Consider the following 19,979-nt stretch of genomic DNA (forward strand, 5'->3'; position numbering starts at 1 on the left):
GAAGCCCACAGCGCTGGGAACTGGGTGGAAGGGCAGGCAGTTGCAGGGGCTTCTGCCTCCTAACCCGTCCCGGAAGGAAGAAGACTCTGACCCCACCCCCTCTCCGCAGGCGGCCTGGGAAGGGAGGCTGCTGGGAGGGGCTGGAGAAGGAGCAAAAGGAGCTGAGTGCCCACACTGCTTCTCAGCAAACAGCCCACGGCCCGCCCGACAGCACCAGACTCCTCCCTCCACCCCACTCAACCTGAGTCCCCAAGAAGTTATAAAAATGTAGAAAAGGCAAAGAGAAAAGTGTAAACAGCTCCAGAGAAGACGGGGGTGGATGGAGGGAGGCACGGCCCTCATGCTTCCCCGCCTGGCAGGACACCTGCCTTAGGTGTCCCCCCCTCTGGGCAGGGCTCCTAGAGCAAGGGATGGAAGAAGGCAGACAAAGGAAGCAAGAGCTGGAGCAGCCAGCCCACTGGGTCCTTTCCCAGACCCTTGGGACCCACCTTTCAGTCACGGGATAGTCAAGACCCCAGAACAGGTGGCCATGTTTGTTGTTGGTCCCATCGGTGCCTCTCCGGTCTCTGGGTAGGCTTTATATAAAGAATCCTGACTATGCACCCAGTTGCGATGTCCACCTCCCTGTGACTCCTGATCTCAGAAGCCAAGCTAGCCACGGAGGGCAGACTCTCCACCCTCTAAGGAGACGTGGCTTCCTCTACGCTCATCGAGCCACGTGCAGCAGCCCTGAGGTCTGTTCTTCACAGTAGGGTCAAGCTGGGCCCACAGCCAGAGAAAACAGAGTCAGAAAACGCAAGAGAGACATGAGAAAGGAGGCATTCAGACAGCCACAGTCCAGGCTCCTGGAAGACGAAGTCAGGGTGTGAAAAACAGATCTTGTCGATGGCTTCTGTCCCCAGGATGCAAACTGGAGCTTTATCATCAGACCCAGAAGCCTGCAGTCAGGCCAAGTTCACGGCCATCTGGTTGCCTGGGCCTCGGTCCCCGGACCTGTGGTTTCTACAGCACAAGCCTGGATAGAATCCCGTCCCAGCCCTGCGTTTTCCTGGCGAGGACTGGCTGCTCCTGGGCTCCTCGCAGTCTCCTGCCCAGGTTTTGGCTGTACTGCTGGGGGAAGGGAGGGTACTGTTGCAGCCATGCCCCTCAGGTGGGAGGGAAGGTAGGGTGTAGAGTGGGAAGAAGCTAGTTGTTGGCCTCACCCTCCTCCTCGTCAAAGGACTGCACCCCTGAGGATGTGACGTCAGACACCTTCCGGCTGAGAGCAGTGGACATCTCAGGGTCTTCTCGAGGGGAAAGTGACTCCAGGTCCCGGCATCCCGCATCCTCTTCCTCCTCGGGGGCCAGTGGCCTCTTCTCCTCCTCCGCAGGGCCCCTTGCCAGGTCCACCCCGCCCACCCCTGGAGCCCAGTCAGTGTCTCCCCCAAGCAAAGGTGGAGGCTCCTGAGCGGAGAATCCCGAAGCTGGTTGGGAAGGCCCCATGTCATGCAAGCTTGGCTGCGAGTCATCAAATGCAGGGCCAAGATAGGATCCTGTGGCCGGAGAGGCAATGAGGGACTGGTCGCTTGCTTCCCAGGCGTCCGATGACCCCAGACAGTACATGCCCTGGGACACATAGGAGTGAGGCCATCCATCCATGGGGGCTTGAGTGAGGGCATCTGTAAAGAGAATTGTGGAGGTCAGTGGGGGCACAGCCCATCAAAGGCAGTAACAAAAGCACAGAGAATTGAGGGTGAGACATTGGGAAAGGAGGTAAGTGGAAATCTGAGATGAACAGAAAGTCCTAGAAGAACAGAGGTGAATAGAGGTAGCCTAGATAGTTGGGGAGGCCATCTAGGCCTCAGGAGTTGGATTTGGGAACCATCCCTCACCTTGACTCTCCATCAACTCTTGGTAGTTGTCACTGTAGTTGCAACCCAATGGCTCCTGGGCAGAGTTGACGCTCATGTCCTCACCATCCATAGAAGACCAGGCCATGAGCGTGGCCTCAGAAATGGCAAACTGCTCCATGACACCTGGGAGAAGAAATGTAGTTGGCACAAGATACCTCCGAGAACCCTTAGACACATGCGTGGGGCAGGGGACATCAGAGCACAGAAACACAAGGCAAAGCCACTTTACGCAGTTTGAAAATTTCTAGGTGCCATATTAAAGTAAAAAAGACAGGTGAAATTAATCTTACTACGATATCTTATTTAACCCAATATGTATAAAAGATGATCATTTCAACATCTAATCCATATAAAAATTATTGAGATGTTTTACATTCTTTTATCCATAGGAAGTCTTTGAAATCCAATTGACATTTCACACTTCCAGCACATCTCCACTCGGACTGGCCACGTTTCAAGCTCTCAATAGCCACGTGTGGCCTGTGGCTGCTGTACTGGACAGCACAGCCTCTGCACATGCCCCAAAACAAGGCAAAATCATGGGGGACTTCCCAGAAGGTCAGATTTGGGGTTCCTAAAGGAAAGAGTTGGAGGGGGGATGTCTTCTGGTGAAATATCCTAAGGGATTGAAATCTGGGACTTCCAGAAGTTCATCTTTGGAAGTTTTAGGAATGGTAGCTAGTATTACATAGTCAAGGACAGAGGAATTTGGATATCTAGATGAGGGGCTGGGGATGGTGCCTCCGGATTAACAGAGAATCCCCAAGAGAGCATCATGGGATTGTAGGGCCCTAGTGATACCAAGTTGAAAGTTTAAGGAATTGGAAGAAGGGAAGGAGGATAGAATAGTGAAGGTGGGTAGACTTGGGGGTCTCCATTCTAGTCCACACCATGAGTAACTTGAAGCTTACATTGCTCACTGCCCTGCACCACCCCCTATCCCCTACACGTCTGTCTCCCCCTCACGCATATTTCTCCCACCAGCCACATCAACAGTAAAATGATACCTCATTCTTCCTAGGCTTCTTCCTGGGGCTCGGCCGTCATTGTGGGTGCGCACTATGCCTGACTCGTACCTACACTGCTTTCCTGGAAGGAACCTCTTCTATATACTGCCCTCTCCTCGCCCGGGTCCCTTGGTCTTCTAGTGGTTGTCCAGCTAATGAGCCCAGTATGCGAATCCTTGACGGAGCTGTGCTGATGGGCTAAGGCTGGGAAAGATCTCCAAGGGCTTTCCTTTCTTTTTCCCCCAAGAAACAGGAGAACAGAGCTTTAGGGAGCCCAAGCCTCAGCCCTTTTCCTGTGCTGAGGAGTCCAGGGGTTGGCTAGTCCCACCATGTAGGAGAGACAGCACTGGGTGGCCCCACAACCCCATGTTAATCCTCCTTAACTTCTGAGATGATAATCAAAATAAGTGTGAGGGCACTTAGAGTTAACTTAAAGTACCTGAAACTAGAGCTGGTTGGGAAATTAAGTCTGATGGTCATCCTATGGACAGAGCCTATCTTGCCACGGGGGATGAGGTTGAAAGGTCAGTCTCTGGCCACCCAGAAATGTGCCTCCTGAAGGTCCGGGGGGAACAAGTACCTGCAAGGAAACGCGCCTCCTTCTCGCCATCGCTGAGGTCAGAGTAGGCATCGGCGTCCCTGCGCACGGCCTCATGGCTGTGCTGTGGCTGAATGACGGGCGCCTTCCCCCAGCCCTGCCACTCAATCATGTGGGCCACCCGGCCCTGCCCCATGGCCGTGGGCTTCGTCACGTGGTCCTTCATGCTTCTCGAAATCCCTGAGGGGCCAGACATTACCCACATCCTTCAGCATATCACACAATACCCATAACAGGTCCTTCCCATTATCCCCACCCCATTCCCAGGGGACTCCATCCCAAAAGGGGCAGGCTCCCCTAGATCTCCATATATAAGGACAGCCTAGAGGATAGGAGAGGCTTGGCAGAAAGGACAAACAGGTCCGGCCGGTGTGGCTCAGTGGTTGAGCATCGACCCATGCACCAAGAGGTCGCCAGTTTGATTCCCGGTCAGGGCACATGCCCAGGTTGTGGGCCCATCCCCATGGGGGTGCATGCAGGAGGCAGCCAGTCGATGTTCTTTCTCATCAATGTTTCTGTCTCTCTCTCCCTCTCCCTGCCTCTCTCTCTAACATCAATAAAGAAAAAAGAAAGGACAAATAAGTCAGGGGTAGGAGGATGAGGGTCCTCTTCAGGCTGGAAGGAGCATGGAGATGGGGACCAGGACTGTAAGTATCTCCTGCCTGGATGCGTCCCCAGGGAGGGAATCTTACCTGAGAATGATGACTTGGCCAGGGCCCCAATGCCATAGGCGTTAGAGTTTCTCTTAAGCTTCGGAAGAATGGAAGTGGTGTCCTCCATGGAGAGCTGGAAGGGGGACCGTGGAGGAGGGGCAGGGGAATAAAAGGGCGGAGAGGTGCTTTACATGCAGGGGAAGTTTATGGTTTCCAGGATGAAGGATCAGAGCTAGGGCAGGTGATAGGGAAACTCAGGGGTCCCAAGGAACCACACCCTCCAACCACCCTGGACCGTTCGGGGGTAGGTAGAGCATGGGAGGGCTCGCAGTGCTGGCTGGAGAGAGGAGCACTATGTTATAGGAGAATAGAAGGAAGACCAGGTAGGCTGGGCCCGGGAAGGCTGGGGGAAGCCGTACTCACATTGATGCCATCCCAGGAGAAATCAGTTCGGGTTTGCTGAGGAGACAGAAAAGGGAGTGGGTATTCCAGGAATGCAAGGAACCCCACCTGCTTCCCCAGGGACTTCTAGAAGTGTGCGAAGGGAGGGCTTTCCTGAGCTAATAGGACATTAAGATGTCAGTGCAGAACATCTGTCTTTTGAGGAATGTAGGAGAAATGTTCTCCCTGAGAGTCCGTTTGAAGGAGTGTTTGGGATGGTGACTTGGACTTTAGGAAGAGATTTCAAGGATCAGGCAGCTGGGAGGCTTCGCTGGGGATGGTTTCAAGTCTTTCAGAGATTCTTTGGTGAAGGCGGCTGGGCAGGGGTCTCACCTCCGTGGATGGCCGGTGGAGGCTGCTTCCGTGCAGGGAGCTGGTGCTGTCCATGTTGATTTGATCGACATCCTTCAGGCCCTTCCAATCCACTGCAATCACCTCATTCCCTGCAGTGACCAGAGGGCTAGTTGCTCTGCTTCACCCCTCTGCGCCCCACCCAAAAGGCCCCTCCAGGTCTCAGATGCTGAGGCCACACACCGAGGAGTCCCCTCCAGACCCCTCCCCACACCACTCCTTCTCCCCATTGCCCATCCCTTTTACACCCCTACTCTCCCCATATTTCCCGTAGAAGAAATTGTAATACTGAGCCCAAATATTTAGTTTGAACTGAACTAAGAATACATGGGAGCTATGCTTTCACCCATCAGTTTTTTACAAATAAGGGTGGGGCTTCTCTAAGGGTTAGCTTCGCTATGGGCAGGCTTTATTATTTGGGAGGTGTGAAGAATGTAGGGGACCCTCCTAGGAGTTGGTGAACTTGTCTGACGGGAAGGATCTGGAGGGGGTAGAGGCAGGAGTTGGGTGTGTTCACCCAGAAACAGTGAGGACAGAGAAAACCAGGTGTGGGATGGCACCGTTTTACCTGACTGTCGAGAGGTAAGTGATGGATTAAAGAGGAGTGTCAGGGGACCACAGGAGGAGAGAAGGGGACTTTTAAAAACAGGAATCAAAAGAATAGGAATTCAGGTCAAAGAGAAGGCGAGAAGATAGGAGGGGTTTGAGGGCCTGGGGGGAGAAGGATGGTGATTGCCAAGGTGAGGCTGGAGCTCCTGGAGAAAGGAGATGGAGACTGAGGGCAGGCTTGAAGCCCCGCTTGGGAGTTACAGAGACGCAAGTCAGATGGCTGTGAACCATCTGACCTTATGGATCCTTTTTCCACATGAAGTTTTATGATCCTGAATGTTGGGCTAGGAGTCCACTCTTGAGAGAAAGTAAATTGAGTGGGGTCTTGAAGGAGGCATTCAGCATGAAGTGCTTAGCTGGTGCTAAAGGCAAGGCTTCTAGTTAAGGGGTCTCAAGGAGGTAGGACCTCTCCAAAGTGGGCCACTATCCTTTGGGGCTGCAGGGGAGTGGAGAGATGGGTCAGACCAGAGGCAGTGGCCTGGGGAGGGGGGGACAGATGGGCATCTGGGCAGAGAGCACGGGAATGGGGAATGGGGCGGGCAGAAACCGATCTCTGAGAAGGGAGAAGGGGCAGGCAGAGTGGGAGACAGGGGAGGGGGGTGGCCTTTGTAGAGAGGGAGAGCTGAGTCAGAGCTGTGGGGGGCAGGGAGGGGGAGGGAGAAAACCCGGAGAAGAGGTGAAGGCAGAGGAGGCGGGGGTATCCATGGAAATAAATCAGGTCTCAGAGAAATCAGGCTTCCGGACAGTGTGTTTGTAATAATAATACGAATTATTCTCTCAGCCTGAGGTCACTGGGGCGTGTAGGCAGGATACATGGGGAATAGGAATGTGAAAAATTGGGGGGTTGGGGAGAGGGCAGTGGAGTGTGCAGGGTGTGGGGGGCTAGGGGGTGGTAGCAAGGCAAAGGTTGAGGGGGTTGGACGACAAAGAAAGTGCCTGTCTTCTCCAGTAAAAGGTAAATAAAGGGCGGGCCCCGCCCCCCCCCCCCCCCCCCCCCCCGCTGACAGGTGCTGTCCAGTCCGGGGATCCTCCCCTGGCCGGCCCCACCCTGCTGGGAGCTGGCTTCTGACCCTTCGTGGTCCCTGCCTCCTCCCGCGTCCACCGGCTCTAACACCCCACCCTCCAAGAGCCCGGCGGGTCCCGGTTCCCATCCCGAGGCGCATCCCGCCCCCGCCCCAGAGGGAAAATGCACGTGAACAAAGCAAATCCGGGGAGGCAGGAACGACAGAAAAAGGCAACGGAGAGGGAAAGAGATGGGGGCAAAACACCCAAGCCAGATGGAGACGGGGGTGGGGGAGCGTGCGGAAAAGCGGGCTGAGACGGTGCTGAGGGCTGCTCCCGAAAGGGAGATGGGGGCGCGGGGGCTGGGGAAGGCAGAGTGGAGGTGGATGGCCTGGAGCTGGTGGGTGAGGGAGTAGAGAGGAGGGGAGAGCGACGAGGAGACAGAAGAGGCTGACGGAGAGATGATGGAGAGGGACCGCGCCTGGGGGAGGTATGGAAGGGAGCCGGAGAGAACGCCGAGGGCCGAGAGGGATGCTCGCCCCGGGGACGCGCGAGAAGAGCGGGGAGGAGAGGAGCGGAGGGAAAGTGAGGCAGCCAGGCCGGCAGGGCGCGGAGCGAGGTACCCGGAGGGGCGCGGAGAGGGTGGGGGAGGGGCCAGAGGACCGGACCCAGAGAGCCAGCCGACGCCCGTGCCCGCCCCGCCGCGGTACCCACCCACGGTCCGGGAGCCGATGCAGCCCATGGCGCGGGCCTCCGGGGCCGGACCCTCGCCAAGCGCGGCGGGCGCGGGGGGAGCACCGGGAGCCGCGCCGCCGCCCCAGCCTCTCTGCAGCGCCGCGGCTGTCTCCGCTCGGCTCCGCTCCCCCGCCCCTCTCCATCCCTCCCCGCGGCAGCCGCCGTCGCCGCCGCCGCCGCCGCCGCCGCCTGGCTCCCCCGCCCCGGCTCTGCTCGCGGCCTGGGAGGGGGTGGCCCGGGGATTGGCTGCGCCGAGCACCTCCCCCAGCCCGGACCCGCGCCGCGCTCCCCGCGCACCTCGCGGCCCTCCCTCGGGGGCCGGGCTGCCGGCGGGCCTCTGCCGCTCCCTCTTCCTGCCCTTCCCCAGCCTCACCTGGGGCTCCCCGCCGGTCCGGCTCGGCCGGCTCCCGGGGGCCGGTGCAGTCCCGGGGAATGCCCGCCCGGGGTCCCAGGAACTCGGTAAAGAGTCCCAGGCCCACCCTCCCGTTCTGGTGGATTAAATTTCAGGGTCGGGGTTGGGGACGCTCATAGAGAAAGTGGGGTGGAGGTGAGAATAAAGTCTGGATGCAGGGCCTTGGCGGACAAATTTCGCAAACACTTGCTTTCTCCCCGGGCTGGCGCGGCTGGACCCAGTTCAGGATGCTCTGCGTTTCCAGGGCACGGTCTGCCCACCCAAACAGATCGCGAAGTCTTTGCAAGTGCACCGTGCATTCGACTTCCCCGGCTCAGCGCTCGCGGGACAGTCGGGGATGGGTGTGGGGACGGACGTGCGGTGCAGATCTTCCAACGCCACGCCTGACTGGGGATGCGGGAGCAGAAGGAAGCGAATTCAATCCCACCCGGAGTGAAATAAAAATGTCAGGACCGGAGGCTGGCTAGAAGACACAGTTTGAAATCCAGTTTAACTTTTCTGAGCCTTTGTTTTCTCTCACAAGTGAAAGGATGGATGTCAGGAAGCAGTCAAAACCAAGAGAGGGAGGATGGCCCTCTGGCTAATGGAAAGGGTCAGGTAGGTGCCAAGGGCCTCCTGGGTAAGAGATTGAGAGAGAGAGAGAGAGAGAGAGAGAGAGAGAGAGAGAAATCCAAGTGGCAAGGGTCAAGTGGGCAGATATTTACAGCAGGCAAGAACTGAAGTCCAGAAAAGTCACATGACAAAGGGCAAGGAGATTGTCTAAGCAGTACCCAGAAAACCCAACGTGGGGGAAGGCAGAGTTTTAGCACCAATAACCTAAGCCAGGGTCTGTTTGCTCCCCACCTTCCTGCATGTCCCTCCTGAGGTTGAACAGGGAGTAATCTCTGGTGTGGGCATGCAACAGGGAGAGAGGCCAGGTCTTATGGATGCAAATTTTAACCTTTAAGGTTATGGATGGAGAGCTAAACTTCAGGGTAATAACCATTACATTTGGTGAAACCCCACATGGGAGAGATGGGAGATGATGCTAAAAATCTAATTGCAGATCTGGGAGATTGGATTATGTAGAGAACTGATCTTTGGTCTCTGTGCATGAAGAAATTAGCCAAATCTGCATCTATTAAAAAAATGAGAGAGAAGCCAGAATAGTCTGTTGTAGATCTACTTAGAATTTAATTGTCTGGTATAATTTGTGGCAGGAAATGATAGCTTCTTTTTTTCTTTTTAAAACATTATTTTTCTTTTGATTTTAGAGGAAGGGAGAGGGAGAGGCAGATAGAAACATCAATGAGAGAGAACATCGATTGGCTGCCTCCTGCATGCCCCCCATTGGGGATCAGGCCCACAACCTGGGCATGTGCCCTGACAGGGAATCGAATGGGCCACCTCCTGGTACATGGGTCGTCACTCAACCACTGAGCCACACCAGCGGGCTGATACCTTCTTTTGACAGTGGAGAGAATTAGGAAGCATTTTTCCCATATCTACTATTGTTTGTTATATAAAAGAAGTATCAGGATTCTGCCCCTCTGAAATATATTGTCTAGCTGTAAAGGAAAATGGTAAAAAGAAAAGAAACAACATCGATTACTACAACAGTGCCACCCCAACCCTTGTGGTTGGAGCCCAGAAAGCTCTGCCCGGGGTGTCTCCAGGCCCGGGACAATGGGCCACGTGGCCAGTGTAGCTCAGGCCTTCCTGACATTGCTCTCCCCTTGGGGTGCTCTGATTCCACTATTCCCACTATCACTCTGGTCCAAACATGAATACAAACCCCTCCCACCGTCCTCTCAGCACAGCCTTATGAAGCGGAATTTATCCAAATGATTTAAATCAAGGTCAACACAAGGGATTCCAGGTCTTGAAGACTCAGTCCCATCCCACATTCTGCCTTAAAGATATAGATATAGATATAAATATAGATATATCGATTTATATATAGAAACAGATTTATATATAGATACAGATATAGGTATAGGTATAGATATATATTGCACATATAAAAGTAGAATATCTTAGGCACAACCTGGCCAGATGCTTGTGCAGGATTCTTACTCCTCACCATTTGGAGGCCTTCTCCCAGTCTCTTTCCCCTCTTCTGAGTCAAGGTCAAAGATTTCAGTTTTTATATGAACAGGAACAACCTTGCTGAAGGACAATTTGACAGCACTGATGAAAAAAACAAATCTTTAAAATATGCATTGATGTTGTTGTTGTTGGGACTAAGTTGTGACACAGCTGTTCCATTTATAGAAATATCCTAAGGGAATAAAAATAATGTGGACAAAGATTTCATCTACAGCATCCATCAGAGCACTATTTACGTAATAAGGAAATACACAAGCCACATGTTCAAACCTGGGGATTAATTAAATAAATTATAATATATTTCTATCATAGAATTCTATGGAGCCATTAATAGTATTTTAGCCTGCCCGGTGTGGCTCTGTGGTTGAGCGTCGACCCATGCACCAAGAAGTCGCTGGTTCGATTCCTGGTCCAGGCACATGTCCAGGTTGTGGGCCTGATCCCCAGTGGGGGGCATGTAAGAGGCAGCCAGTTGATGTTCTCTCTCATCGATGTTTCCATCTCTCTCTCCCTCTCCCTTCCTCTCTCTTTAAAATTAATAAAGAAAAAAATAGTATTTTATAACTATTTGTTGACAGAAAATTATTCATGATATATTGTAACATTTGTTTTAAAAGCTGATTATAATATAAGAGTTATAGTATATAAATGTTTGTTTAAAAATCACTCACACACACGTTCTTCTAACAGAAAGAAGGATGAAGCAGATGCCAGTCGGCTACGCACCTGGCGTCAGGAAGACGGGATTCCTGTCTGAGGGCAGCTATTTTCTTTGAGAAATAGGAGGTGAGATCATCTAAGAGTCTGGGACTGGGGAAGACAGAGAATAAAATAATAATAAATAATATGCCAATGTCCCTTTACAGTTGACAAAGAGTTTTCAGTCTCTTCTTACAACAACCCAATAAGAAAGTCATTGTCGCCCTGGCCGGTTTGGCTCAGCGGTTAGAGCGTCGGCCCGCAGACCAGAGAGTCCCAGGTTCAGTTCTCGCTAAGGGCACGTACCTCGGTTGCAGTTTGTCCCCGGCCTTGGTTAGGGTCGTGTGGGTGGCAACCAGTCGATGTGTCTCTCTTGCATCGATGTTTCTCTCCTTCCTCCCTCTCTATCTGAAGATAAACGCAAAAATGTCCTCAGGTGAGAATTAAAAAAAAAAGAAAGAAAGAAAGAAAGAAAGAAAGAAAGAAAGAAAAGAAAGAAAAGGAGAAAGTCATTGTCTTTGCATTGCAGCTGAGCAAATCTGGGTTTGAAGCTGTCTGACTTTCCTTTCCCCCAAATTCCCCAGCTGGACGCAGAAAGCTAGAGTTCCACCCCAGCCCCTCAGATGGAAAGTGCATCCTGGATGCTGTGGGAAAAAGCTTTACTTAGGTGTTTGTTCATTTTTTCTTTTTTTTAATATCAGAGTTAGTTGGTTCAGGAAATTTTATTGGATACACATTCTTTCACGGTTGCCTTTCTTTGGGGGTGACGCCATGTGCTGAAGAAAGGGATGACTGTGTCTACATTCCTCAGTTTTGAAATGGAAAAGCGATGACCTTTCCTCGGGGTGACTTCCAGCCCTGCGGTAGGACTTGGGTGGTGTCACGAAGTGCTGATGACAGGAGTGTCTCTGTTCCTGCTTGTGAGTCTAGGCACTGGACTAGGATCGCTGTGTCTCTGGGCCACAGGGCGTTGACTCGAGCTGCTCCGAGTTCCGTCAGCTTTGGGGCGGCTCTTCGGAATTCACAGCCCGCACGGTTGGCGTAAGCACCGGACCCAGGTGGGTGGCGCTGGAGAACCTTGGGGGAGGGCTGGAGCATGCCTGCAACAGCGTGGTGGTCTGCGAGGAAATCACAAGAGTCTGGGAACAAACAGTGATGGAGGTGTGTGTTCCTTTAACGGGCCAGTTTCCTTAACAGTCAGGAAACAAGACCAAGAATGGAGCTTGGGGGTTAGGTTGCTGACACGTGGGGGCAGACTCAGGGCCAGGTCCTGGAGGGGCGGGGGTGTTGTAGTGTGTAAATTTCCACAGAGGAAGCCCCAGAATCTGTGCTGGTCTGTGGAGTTCTCTTCCTCACACCGTCCCCACCCCCCACCTGCAGCTGGATTCCCCAAGTAGTCCATATGAGGCTCCTAGTCACTGTGCTGAGGCAGGGCCTCCCCTGGGCAGAGCACCTGTGCTGAAGAAGAGAGAACATCTGGGGGGACGCGGCCCATAGCAGCAGTTCTCTGGTCCAGGGTTGGTGGTGGGGGCAAAAAGGCCTTGTTGGACCAATCTCTGATCTTGGACTCTGTGGAAAATAGACGTTTTTAGACCAACATAGGTCAATGTTCCGTTGACTTTTAGATGAAGTTTGAAACCTTCCCTTGCCAAATATTGGGGATCCCAAGTGAGCTCATGGCAATGTGGAGTGAGATAGGGAAGCTGGGTAGTGGTCGAGTGGGCAGTGGTGGTGACCTCTCCCCCAGAGACACACGGGCAGGTCACATCACTGAATCCATGTTCTGCAGGCCCTGCGGCTCCATTCGGCAGAGGAGAGTGTAAAATACATGTTTCCCAGGCGACCCTAATAGAGTTTATTGTTTAAATCATCGAGGAAATACATTTGCCCCGTCTTGTCTTTGAAAAGCAGGTCTGTGGGCAAGCCTGAAAGAGTCCCTTCAGATTTGGGGGTTCCATCCAAACATCTGATGCAGAAAGCCAGCTCAGAGGTTTTGGGCTAATGGGATCCCACATCCTTCTCAGAGAAGGAGAGGGTGGGGTCCAGAGGGCTGGAGCAATGTCCTAGTCAGACTTCAAAGCATACTCAGGGCCTCAGGGTGCCATCATCATGTCCAGGTCACAGCCAGCCGCAGACCAGGCAGGATGCCAGGTCCCGGGCAACCACGGGTCGGAGGCCAGGTAAGCAATAAAAACGGAGTTCATCAATCCCAGAGAGCAGGAGCAGATGGGAACATCAGAGGTCAAGCGAGTGCTCAGCACTCACAAATCCCAGAGCCACTGATGGAGAAAGGGAAGGATCGAATAGGTAATAATATCAGGCAGTGGCTTCTTCCAGCCTCAGTGACCCTCCTGTCAATGTTGTACTCTCCAGGAGGACCAGTGACAACATGGTCTTGGAAGGCTTGTTCCTGAGCATCCAGAGAGCTGCCTGGCTAGTATTTATGAACTCAGGGTTGAGGAGCAGCTAATGTCACACCAGGGTTCTGGGGCCTTCTTACCTTCCCTGCTGGGCCCCTAACCTCACTTATGCCCAGTTCCTCCAGGAGAGATTCTGCCTTGTGCTTCTAAGGCAGCGTCCCCGCCTCTGACTCACATCCTAGTGGCTGGTGCTCTGTGGCTACCTGCCAGACTTCTCTGTCCCCAGGTGACAACTGACAGCCTACCTCTCATTCCTGAATACACCTCCCTTCTGGGTTCCCCATCCCTGGCTTTTAGATATCCTGCGACCTCAGCTTGGATTCCTCTTGCAAATGCCTTCTTGGATGAGGGTCTGTTTTTGCTGCAAAGTCTAACTGCCTGGGACCTTTTCTCCTTTCCTGCAATGGGTCCTCGTCCTAAATAGTGTTCAGTGCATAATGGGTCCGTGGAGCCCCAGGTCTCAGCCCTTGCCAATCTGCCATCGCTAAGCAGGCCGACCAAGTCCAGACAGGGCAGCAGAGTGTTTTCCTGACAGTGACAGCGCAGAGGATATACGGGCGCTAAGTACAGATCCTCGAGTGTTAGAACTGGAGAAAAACGTAGACGCCAAATCCAATGCTGTACTTTCACAGACAAGGGACATCGGTCTCTCAGATTTTTAATCACACAGCTAGGAAGTGGCTAAACTGCAACCGACACTCAGGTCTTCTCGCCGTTTGCTAGCGTTCTTTGCCCTACCCGGGGATGCTTCCCTGGATCTAGGTTGGGTTATTTTTCTGAGTTTTATTATAAACACCATTGAAATCTGCTACTCACTCCCCATACTCCTTTTGCTCATGGAGACGGATCAGCTCCTTTTGGATAAAATGAGGCAAAAAGGACATTGTTTTAAGCGGGTACATCACACGGTCAGTGTTCTTACCGCGAGCAAATCAAACAAGAAAAAAAAAACGTTGTCCTAATTGAGGCGTTCCAGAGATCTCTCTTCTCTGCCTCTTTGTGTTTAAGAATGGGTGTGTGATGCTAACGTTCGTGTGTATGTTCTGGTCATTCTTTGCTTAAGGTATGTGCAGGGTGATAAGCTGACAGAGGACAAAGCTTTTACTCTCCTGGGTGGTGGTTAGCCGACCACTCGAGGACTGTGGGCTCACTGAGCCCATCATGATTGTTCTGCCCGTGGGCAGCGGACCCGCCCAGATGGCAAAGCCCAAAAGAGATGGGAAACTTTGACCTTCAGGCGATGTGTGTATGTGTTGCTCTCAAGGAATAAAACCCATTTGAGGAAAAATTTAAAACCGCAGACGCTCCCTCTAACCAGAGATGGTTAGAGGGAGCAGAGCGGGACTGGTTACTGAGGGTGGACAGCGTGCTGAGCGAGGGGTGCGAACAATTTCTGCACTCTGACGGGGGCTGGAACTCACCCCTGTTCCCTCAAAGAATGGATGATGTGTTGAAAGGGTAATATTTTATATAATAGGTTGTATAGTATATTATTAAAAGTAATGGCGCCCTGGCCAGTTTGGCTCAGCGGTTAGAGCGTCGGCCTGCGGTCCGGAGAGACCCGGGTTCGGTTCCCGCTAAGGGCACCTACTTCGGTTGCAGTTTGTCCCCTCCCCCTTCCTCTCTCTCCCTCCCACTCTATCTGTACAAAAAATGGAAAAATATCCTCGGGTGAGGATAAAAAAAAAAAAAAAAGTAATGGCACCTGTTACTTTTAAAACTACCTATCTCTATTGTCAGTGTTGGTTTAGGATATCATCACAGAGGATAGTGGTTGAAGTCGAGCAAAGTGATGGGAAGTGAGAAGTTCAAGGAACAGAGAGGCAGGAGGCAGGAAGGATCATCCACGTGGTGTTGAAATCACTAAGGATTCAGAGCAAAGCCCTTTGGGAGACAGGGCCAGTGAGCTCGGACTTAACCATGTTCTGGAAATGAGGGTGGGTGACCCAGGGCAATAGATGGCGATCCGGGCGGTGTAGTTTGGTGACAGGATGTCCAAAGCTGGGGGATTTTAGGGAGGAGAGAGGGAGACTAGTGTGAAACTAGTAACATGGATCGAAAATGGTATCTGTCCCGCCTCTAGGGCTGGGGGGACAAAACGTACTGCCCCTCCAGAAGACCTTGAGGGAGGCGCGTCCTCAGGGGTGATCCGGGTGAGCTCAGCAGGAGAGAGGATGCGGGGAGAAGAGGAAGGTTTGTTGACAGTGGTCTGTGACCTCCGAAGGGCACCCCGCACTGGTTTCAGGAGTTGGGCAAGCCCTGGCCGGTTTGGCTCAGCGGTTAGAGCGTCGGCCTGCGGTCCTGAGAGACCCGGGTTCGGTTCCCGCTAAGGGCATGTATCTCAGTTGCAGTTTGTCCCCGGCCCTGGTCGGTTGTGCGGGTGGCAGCCACTCGATGTGTCCCTTTCACGTCGATGTTTCTCTCTCTCTCTCTCTCTCCCTCCCACTCTACCTGAACAAAAAATGGAAAAATGTCCTCGGGTGAGGATAAAAAAAAAAAAAAATGAGGAGTTGGGCAAGACGTGGCTGGAGCTGGGGACCTGGGGCTTCTTAAGGTGACTGACATAGCAGAGTTGATGGCTTCATGCAATTAGTTCTGGTGGTCGGCAGGCAGAGCACACGGAGGCAAGGTGGTGAGTGTAGAAGGATCGGGGGAGGAGGTGTCCTTGCTTCTTCCTGCTTGAGGATACACGGGGCCTGGGGTCTCCTTCCTTGGAGAGTCCTGCCTCCCTCCCTCAGCTGTCCATCAAAGGCTGTGAACCATCAAGGCCCGTCGAAGGCCTTCTCAGCTTCCCATGCAATACCCGCTAGGTGGTTTTTTCTGCCTATACAGGTTCCAGTCACTACCTGAAGGCAGGTAACTCACATGTGTGCATCTTCAGCACAGTTTCTGCTCCGGACCCGGACAGCCCACTGCCCACCATACACCCTCTCATCCTAAGCATGTCCAGAACAAAGCAGTCTTACTCCCAGACCTGCCCCTCTCGGCCGAGATCTCTATACTCCAGGTAGGTACCAGCCAGAAGCTGGGTCCATGTGTGATGCCTCCCCCACACCTCCCTCTCCCACTCCAAATTCAACCCGTCCCCTGGTTCTGTGGATGAGTTCCTGTCCTAGAGAGCCCTCAAATCCATTCACTTTTGTCCATCTCCACAAACCCCTTTGCTCCTAGAGCTCACTAACAGCCTCCTAACAGGTCTGTCCACCTCTGGACTGGACCGCCGGTTACTCTCCACTTGCTGCTAGGGTGAGACTTTTCACAATGCCCAAGCATTTTCATGCCATCCTTTTCAACCCAAAACTCTGCAGTGGCCCCACCGCTGTCCGGACAAAGTCAAAACGTGTTCGCTTGGTCTGCATCTCTGCACAGCCCCCTGCCCAGCTCTCAGGCAGCCCAGGCTTGCACCGCCCTCTCGGCCACGCGGGCCACGCCTGCCCTCCCGTGCTCACATGGATGAAGGCCTTGTTCACCGCTATCACAGGGCTTGGCACACGCGGGTCCCTCCGCACGAAATGCTTTCCCCTCCCACTTTGCCCAGTGAGCTCCCACGTCCCTTTCGGATCTCAGCTTGGACACCCGTCCCTTCCTTGAGCTCCACAGCCAGGGCCCATCCCAGCACTTACTTCATCACAGCGCATCACGGGTCATTCTCTGGGAGCCTTGTGACAAACACAGTTTTACATTGGTTTGTGGTTGATTCACATGTATGTCCCTTTGTAGACTCCCCAAGGTCATGGATCTGTGAGGGCTGGAATCATGTCTGTTTTTGCTCAATATTCTATCCGTAACACCAAAAAAAAAGTGTCCTGCACATAGTAGGTGCTCGACAAATGCTTAGTGAATAAACAAATGATGCAAGCTGATTCAAAAGCCCTTAAGCTTTACAGGACACAGGGCCTCCCTGGTATGATTCTGGGGCTCAGCGGCACTCAGTAAATGTGTCCAAGGCCCTGGCTTGTGGCAGGCACTGGGCTGGGCCTCCTGTGCCATGCTACTACTGAGCATGCAGTGATAACTCTGCTGGGACCGGGTCGCTTGCTCTGTAGCGTTAATGGCCTCTGGTAGCATCTCACCCGTGGGTACAAAGGCCTGTCTCCCAGCTTGCTCCAGCACGTTGAGAAGTCTAAGGAGAAAGGCATGGGCTCTTCTGGATGGATCCCCATCTCTCTTCCTAAGACTGGGTGCCCATTTGCCACATTCATCACATCTCTGGGTGGCAGGACGGGGTGCTTGAGGAATTCTGAGGGTTCACCCAGGAGCACACAGTTCCTGTGTCAGGTTACTCTGGTGGATGTCTTGATAGTTATCCTACCTTATTACTATTATTATTTATTTATTTTTCCTTTATTGATTCTAGAGAGAGAGGAAGGGAGAGGGAGAGAAATAGAAACATGGATGAGAGAGAACATCGATTGGCCGCCTCCTGCATGCCCCCCATTGGGGATCAGGCCCACAACCTGGGCATGTGCCCTGACCGGGAATCAAACTGGCGACCTCTCGGTGCAGGGGTCGATGCTCAACCCCTGAGCCTCACCAGCCGGACATTATTATTATTTTTAAATTCCACCTTATTAAAGGGAGTGGCGGTGGTGGGAGCCACTACAGAAACCTAAGTACGTCTAACCTCAAACAGTTATGTTATCTACTCATCTGTAACCTCCTCCTTGAAATGTTTACTTCCCCTGGTGACAAATACCGCAGCTTCTAGGCCAGGCTCTCTCTGGTTTTGGTTTCCCCGGGGTTCAGGGAGAAGGAAGGCAAAAGGCAGCAGATGCTTCGCGAGCGGCTGCCTCGGTGCCAGCAACCCCCCTGTGCTGCTCCTGGTGCCCCGGTCTCTCTTCCTGTCTGCCCTCCCCACTCCCTGGGCTGCTGACTCTCCGCCATCTGACCATCTGCCTGGCTCTGCCCCCTGTGGCCACCACACGAGGCTGCCTCGCTGACCTTGCAGTGCCCTTGGGTGCCCATCAGGCTCAGACCTTGCGAGGTGTGGACCCCTGCCCTCTACTGTTCTCTGCCCCCTGCCCCCTAGATGCCCTGTGCAGCTCTGCTCAATGCTGCCTGGGCCTGGTGGGGCCAGAGTGAGGTCTAAGCAGAGAGAGGGCCACCCAGCTGTTGTCATTAGTGTAGCCACACCCAGCCAGCACTACTGGGTGGGTGAAACATTTTTTTCTAATTTCACACCTTATTATACTACAACATCTATTCAAGTGTTTTTTGGCTCTAGGTGGAAAGTTTCTTGAAGGCTTACTATATCCGGAGTGCCTGCGATATAGACGTTCTTGGTAAATACTGGTCGAACTGAGGCCGGGAGTAGAAGAGACACTGAGGATGCTGTTCTGATGTCAGTCTAGCTGGAAGGAGGAAAAGGGGCCATTTGTGGGCACCAGTCCATCCCTTCCATCGGGGCTGGGGGTGAGGGGCGGCCCCCGGGCTGAGCAGGAAGCTGCTCTTCCTGGCTTTGCTACCAAGATCCCTGGGTCTCGCAGGCTGCTTGCCCCTCCCCCACCCCCATTCCCACCCAACACCTCCACTGTGTCCGCAGCCTCACGAGCAATGCAGGTGGGACCAGTGGGGGAGAAAATTTGGGAGAAAGTAGGAAAAAAAGAACACTCTGATATTAGGAGAAAGAGATGAAGGCTCTCTCATTTCCCCCTTTTAAAAATGCTAAAAGTTATACATGTTCATGGGGAACAAGTCAACAGGTATAAAAGTTTTCTGCCTTCTCCCACTTCTATAGCCTTGCACCAACCACTTTTAACAATACTTGGAGAAGCCCTCCGGGAAAGTTCTATTATACAAGACTGTAACTCTCTCTACCTCTGTCTCTATGTAAACACACACAGGGAGAGACAGACAGACGGAATTTGATGACGCCATGTGATGGAAAGTGGGGGATGGACTTGGAGGCTGACCTGAAGAGGCTGTTGATCCCAGACTGGGGCTCCTGAAGGGAAGCAGTGGGGTCTGTAAGTGAGGGGCAGGGGTGTCTTCAAATAATAAAAGATTTGCATTACGAAAAACATGTGGGGGCAGTTTCAGAGGTGAAAAACACAACAGCTAGTTGGCCTCAGTTTTAACTGAAAAATGGGATCGTAAGGTACATTCCTCACAGGGTTGTTGTGAGGAGAAAATGGAAAATGGGGACTTTATGTTGAAAATGTTTACTTTGTGCCAAGCGCGGCGCTCTGTCACAGTGTGCCGTTATTGTTGCTGATACTGTTGCTGTTGTTGTTATGGTGATTGCCGTGCCTGCTGTTGTCAGGGTGCCCAGCACAGTGCCTGGCCCGAAACGGACCCTCTGTCCATCGCAGCCAGTGTACGGAAAGGACCTCATGACAGCATCTCTCCTCATTTCAGAAGATTCTTCTTCCCTTTGTTGTGTGCCACTTCCCTTGTTCCTTCCTTTTTAAACATTTTTTTTTTTCTTGGCTGCTTCTAACTGCTCACTTTATGGTGTGTGACCTTGAAGAAAACTTTCTGGTACCTGGTGGACATAAATTCGCAGAGGTGTGCAGAGATGTTTTAGGTAGCTAAGTTTTTTACTTCCTCTCTCTCGCCTGGCCCGGAGCTGTTGGAAATGGTTAGGTGGGAACATCTGTGTACTTGCTACCTTTTACACATACTACCTGAGATTAGTTAGAATTGTTTACGTAAGAAAAACACCCACAATTACGTCCGATCCTGTTCACCGTGTCTTTGAACAGCATGGATCCTGCAGCTCCACTGGCGACATCCTGGCCTGGCGAACCCGTCCTCCTGGGATACCTCCTTGTAGTTAGAATGGCTGGCGGGGAACTCTTAGCTCTAATATTCTGCATCCAAAATGCTTTTAGTTGTCGGTGAAACCAAGCCTGCCTACACACTCTGTGTTCTTGATTTATAAATAGGTTCAGCTGCCTAACAATTAAACATACTCTATTTTGCACATGTACATTCCTTATGGGGACGTTTAGACTATAAATGGCTTTTCCTCTTGTGACACTATCTAGAAACCATCTTCCTAATCCACCCCCGCCCCAGGTGGGTATATTTTGGGAATGAGACTTTTGGTCTGTAAAGCCCAAGACAAGAT

General features: G+C 52.6%; 1 protein-coding gene across 1 annotated transcript; it reads right to left on the bottom strand.

Annotated features, from left to right (window-relative positions):
• Positions 1-271: 271 nt before the first annotated feature.
• Positions 272-7,324, bottom strand: FAM131B (family with sequence similarity 131 member B). Its single transcript, XM_036247062.1, has 7 exons — positions 7,268-7,324; positions 4,925-5,034; positions 4,574-4,609; positions 4,190-4,283; positions 3,480-3,677; positions 1,872-2,015; positions 272-1,658 (listed from the first exon to the last, which is right to left on the bottom strand). The coding sequence occupies exons 1-7, from the start codon at positions 7,293-7,295 to the stop codon at positions 1,186-1,188; spliced, it is 1,083 nt and encodes a 360-aa protein (XP_036102955.1). The 5' UTR covers positions 7,296-7,324; the 3' UTR covers positions 272-1,185.
• Between the last annotated feature and the right edge of the window lie 12,655 nt (positions 7,325-19,979).

Source organism: Molossus molossus, unplaced genomic scaffold, assembly GCF_014108415.1.
Source record: "Molossus molossus isolate mMolMol1 unplaced genomic scaffold, mMolMol1.p scaffold_m16_p_7, whole genome shotgun sequence".
In the NCBI taxonomy this organism is placed as follows: domain Eukaryota; kingdom Metazoa; phylum Chordata; class Mammalia; order Chiroptera; family Molossidae; genus Molossus; species Molossus molossus.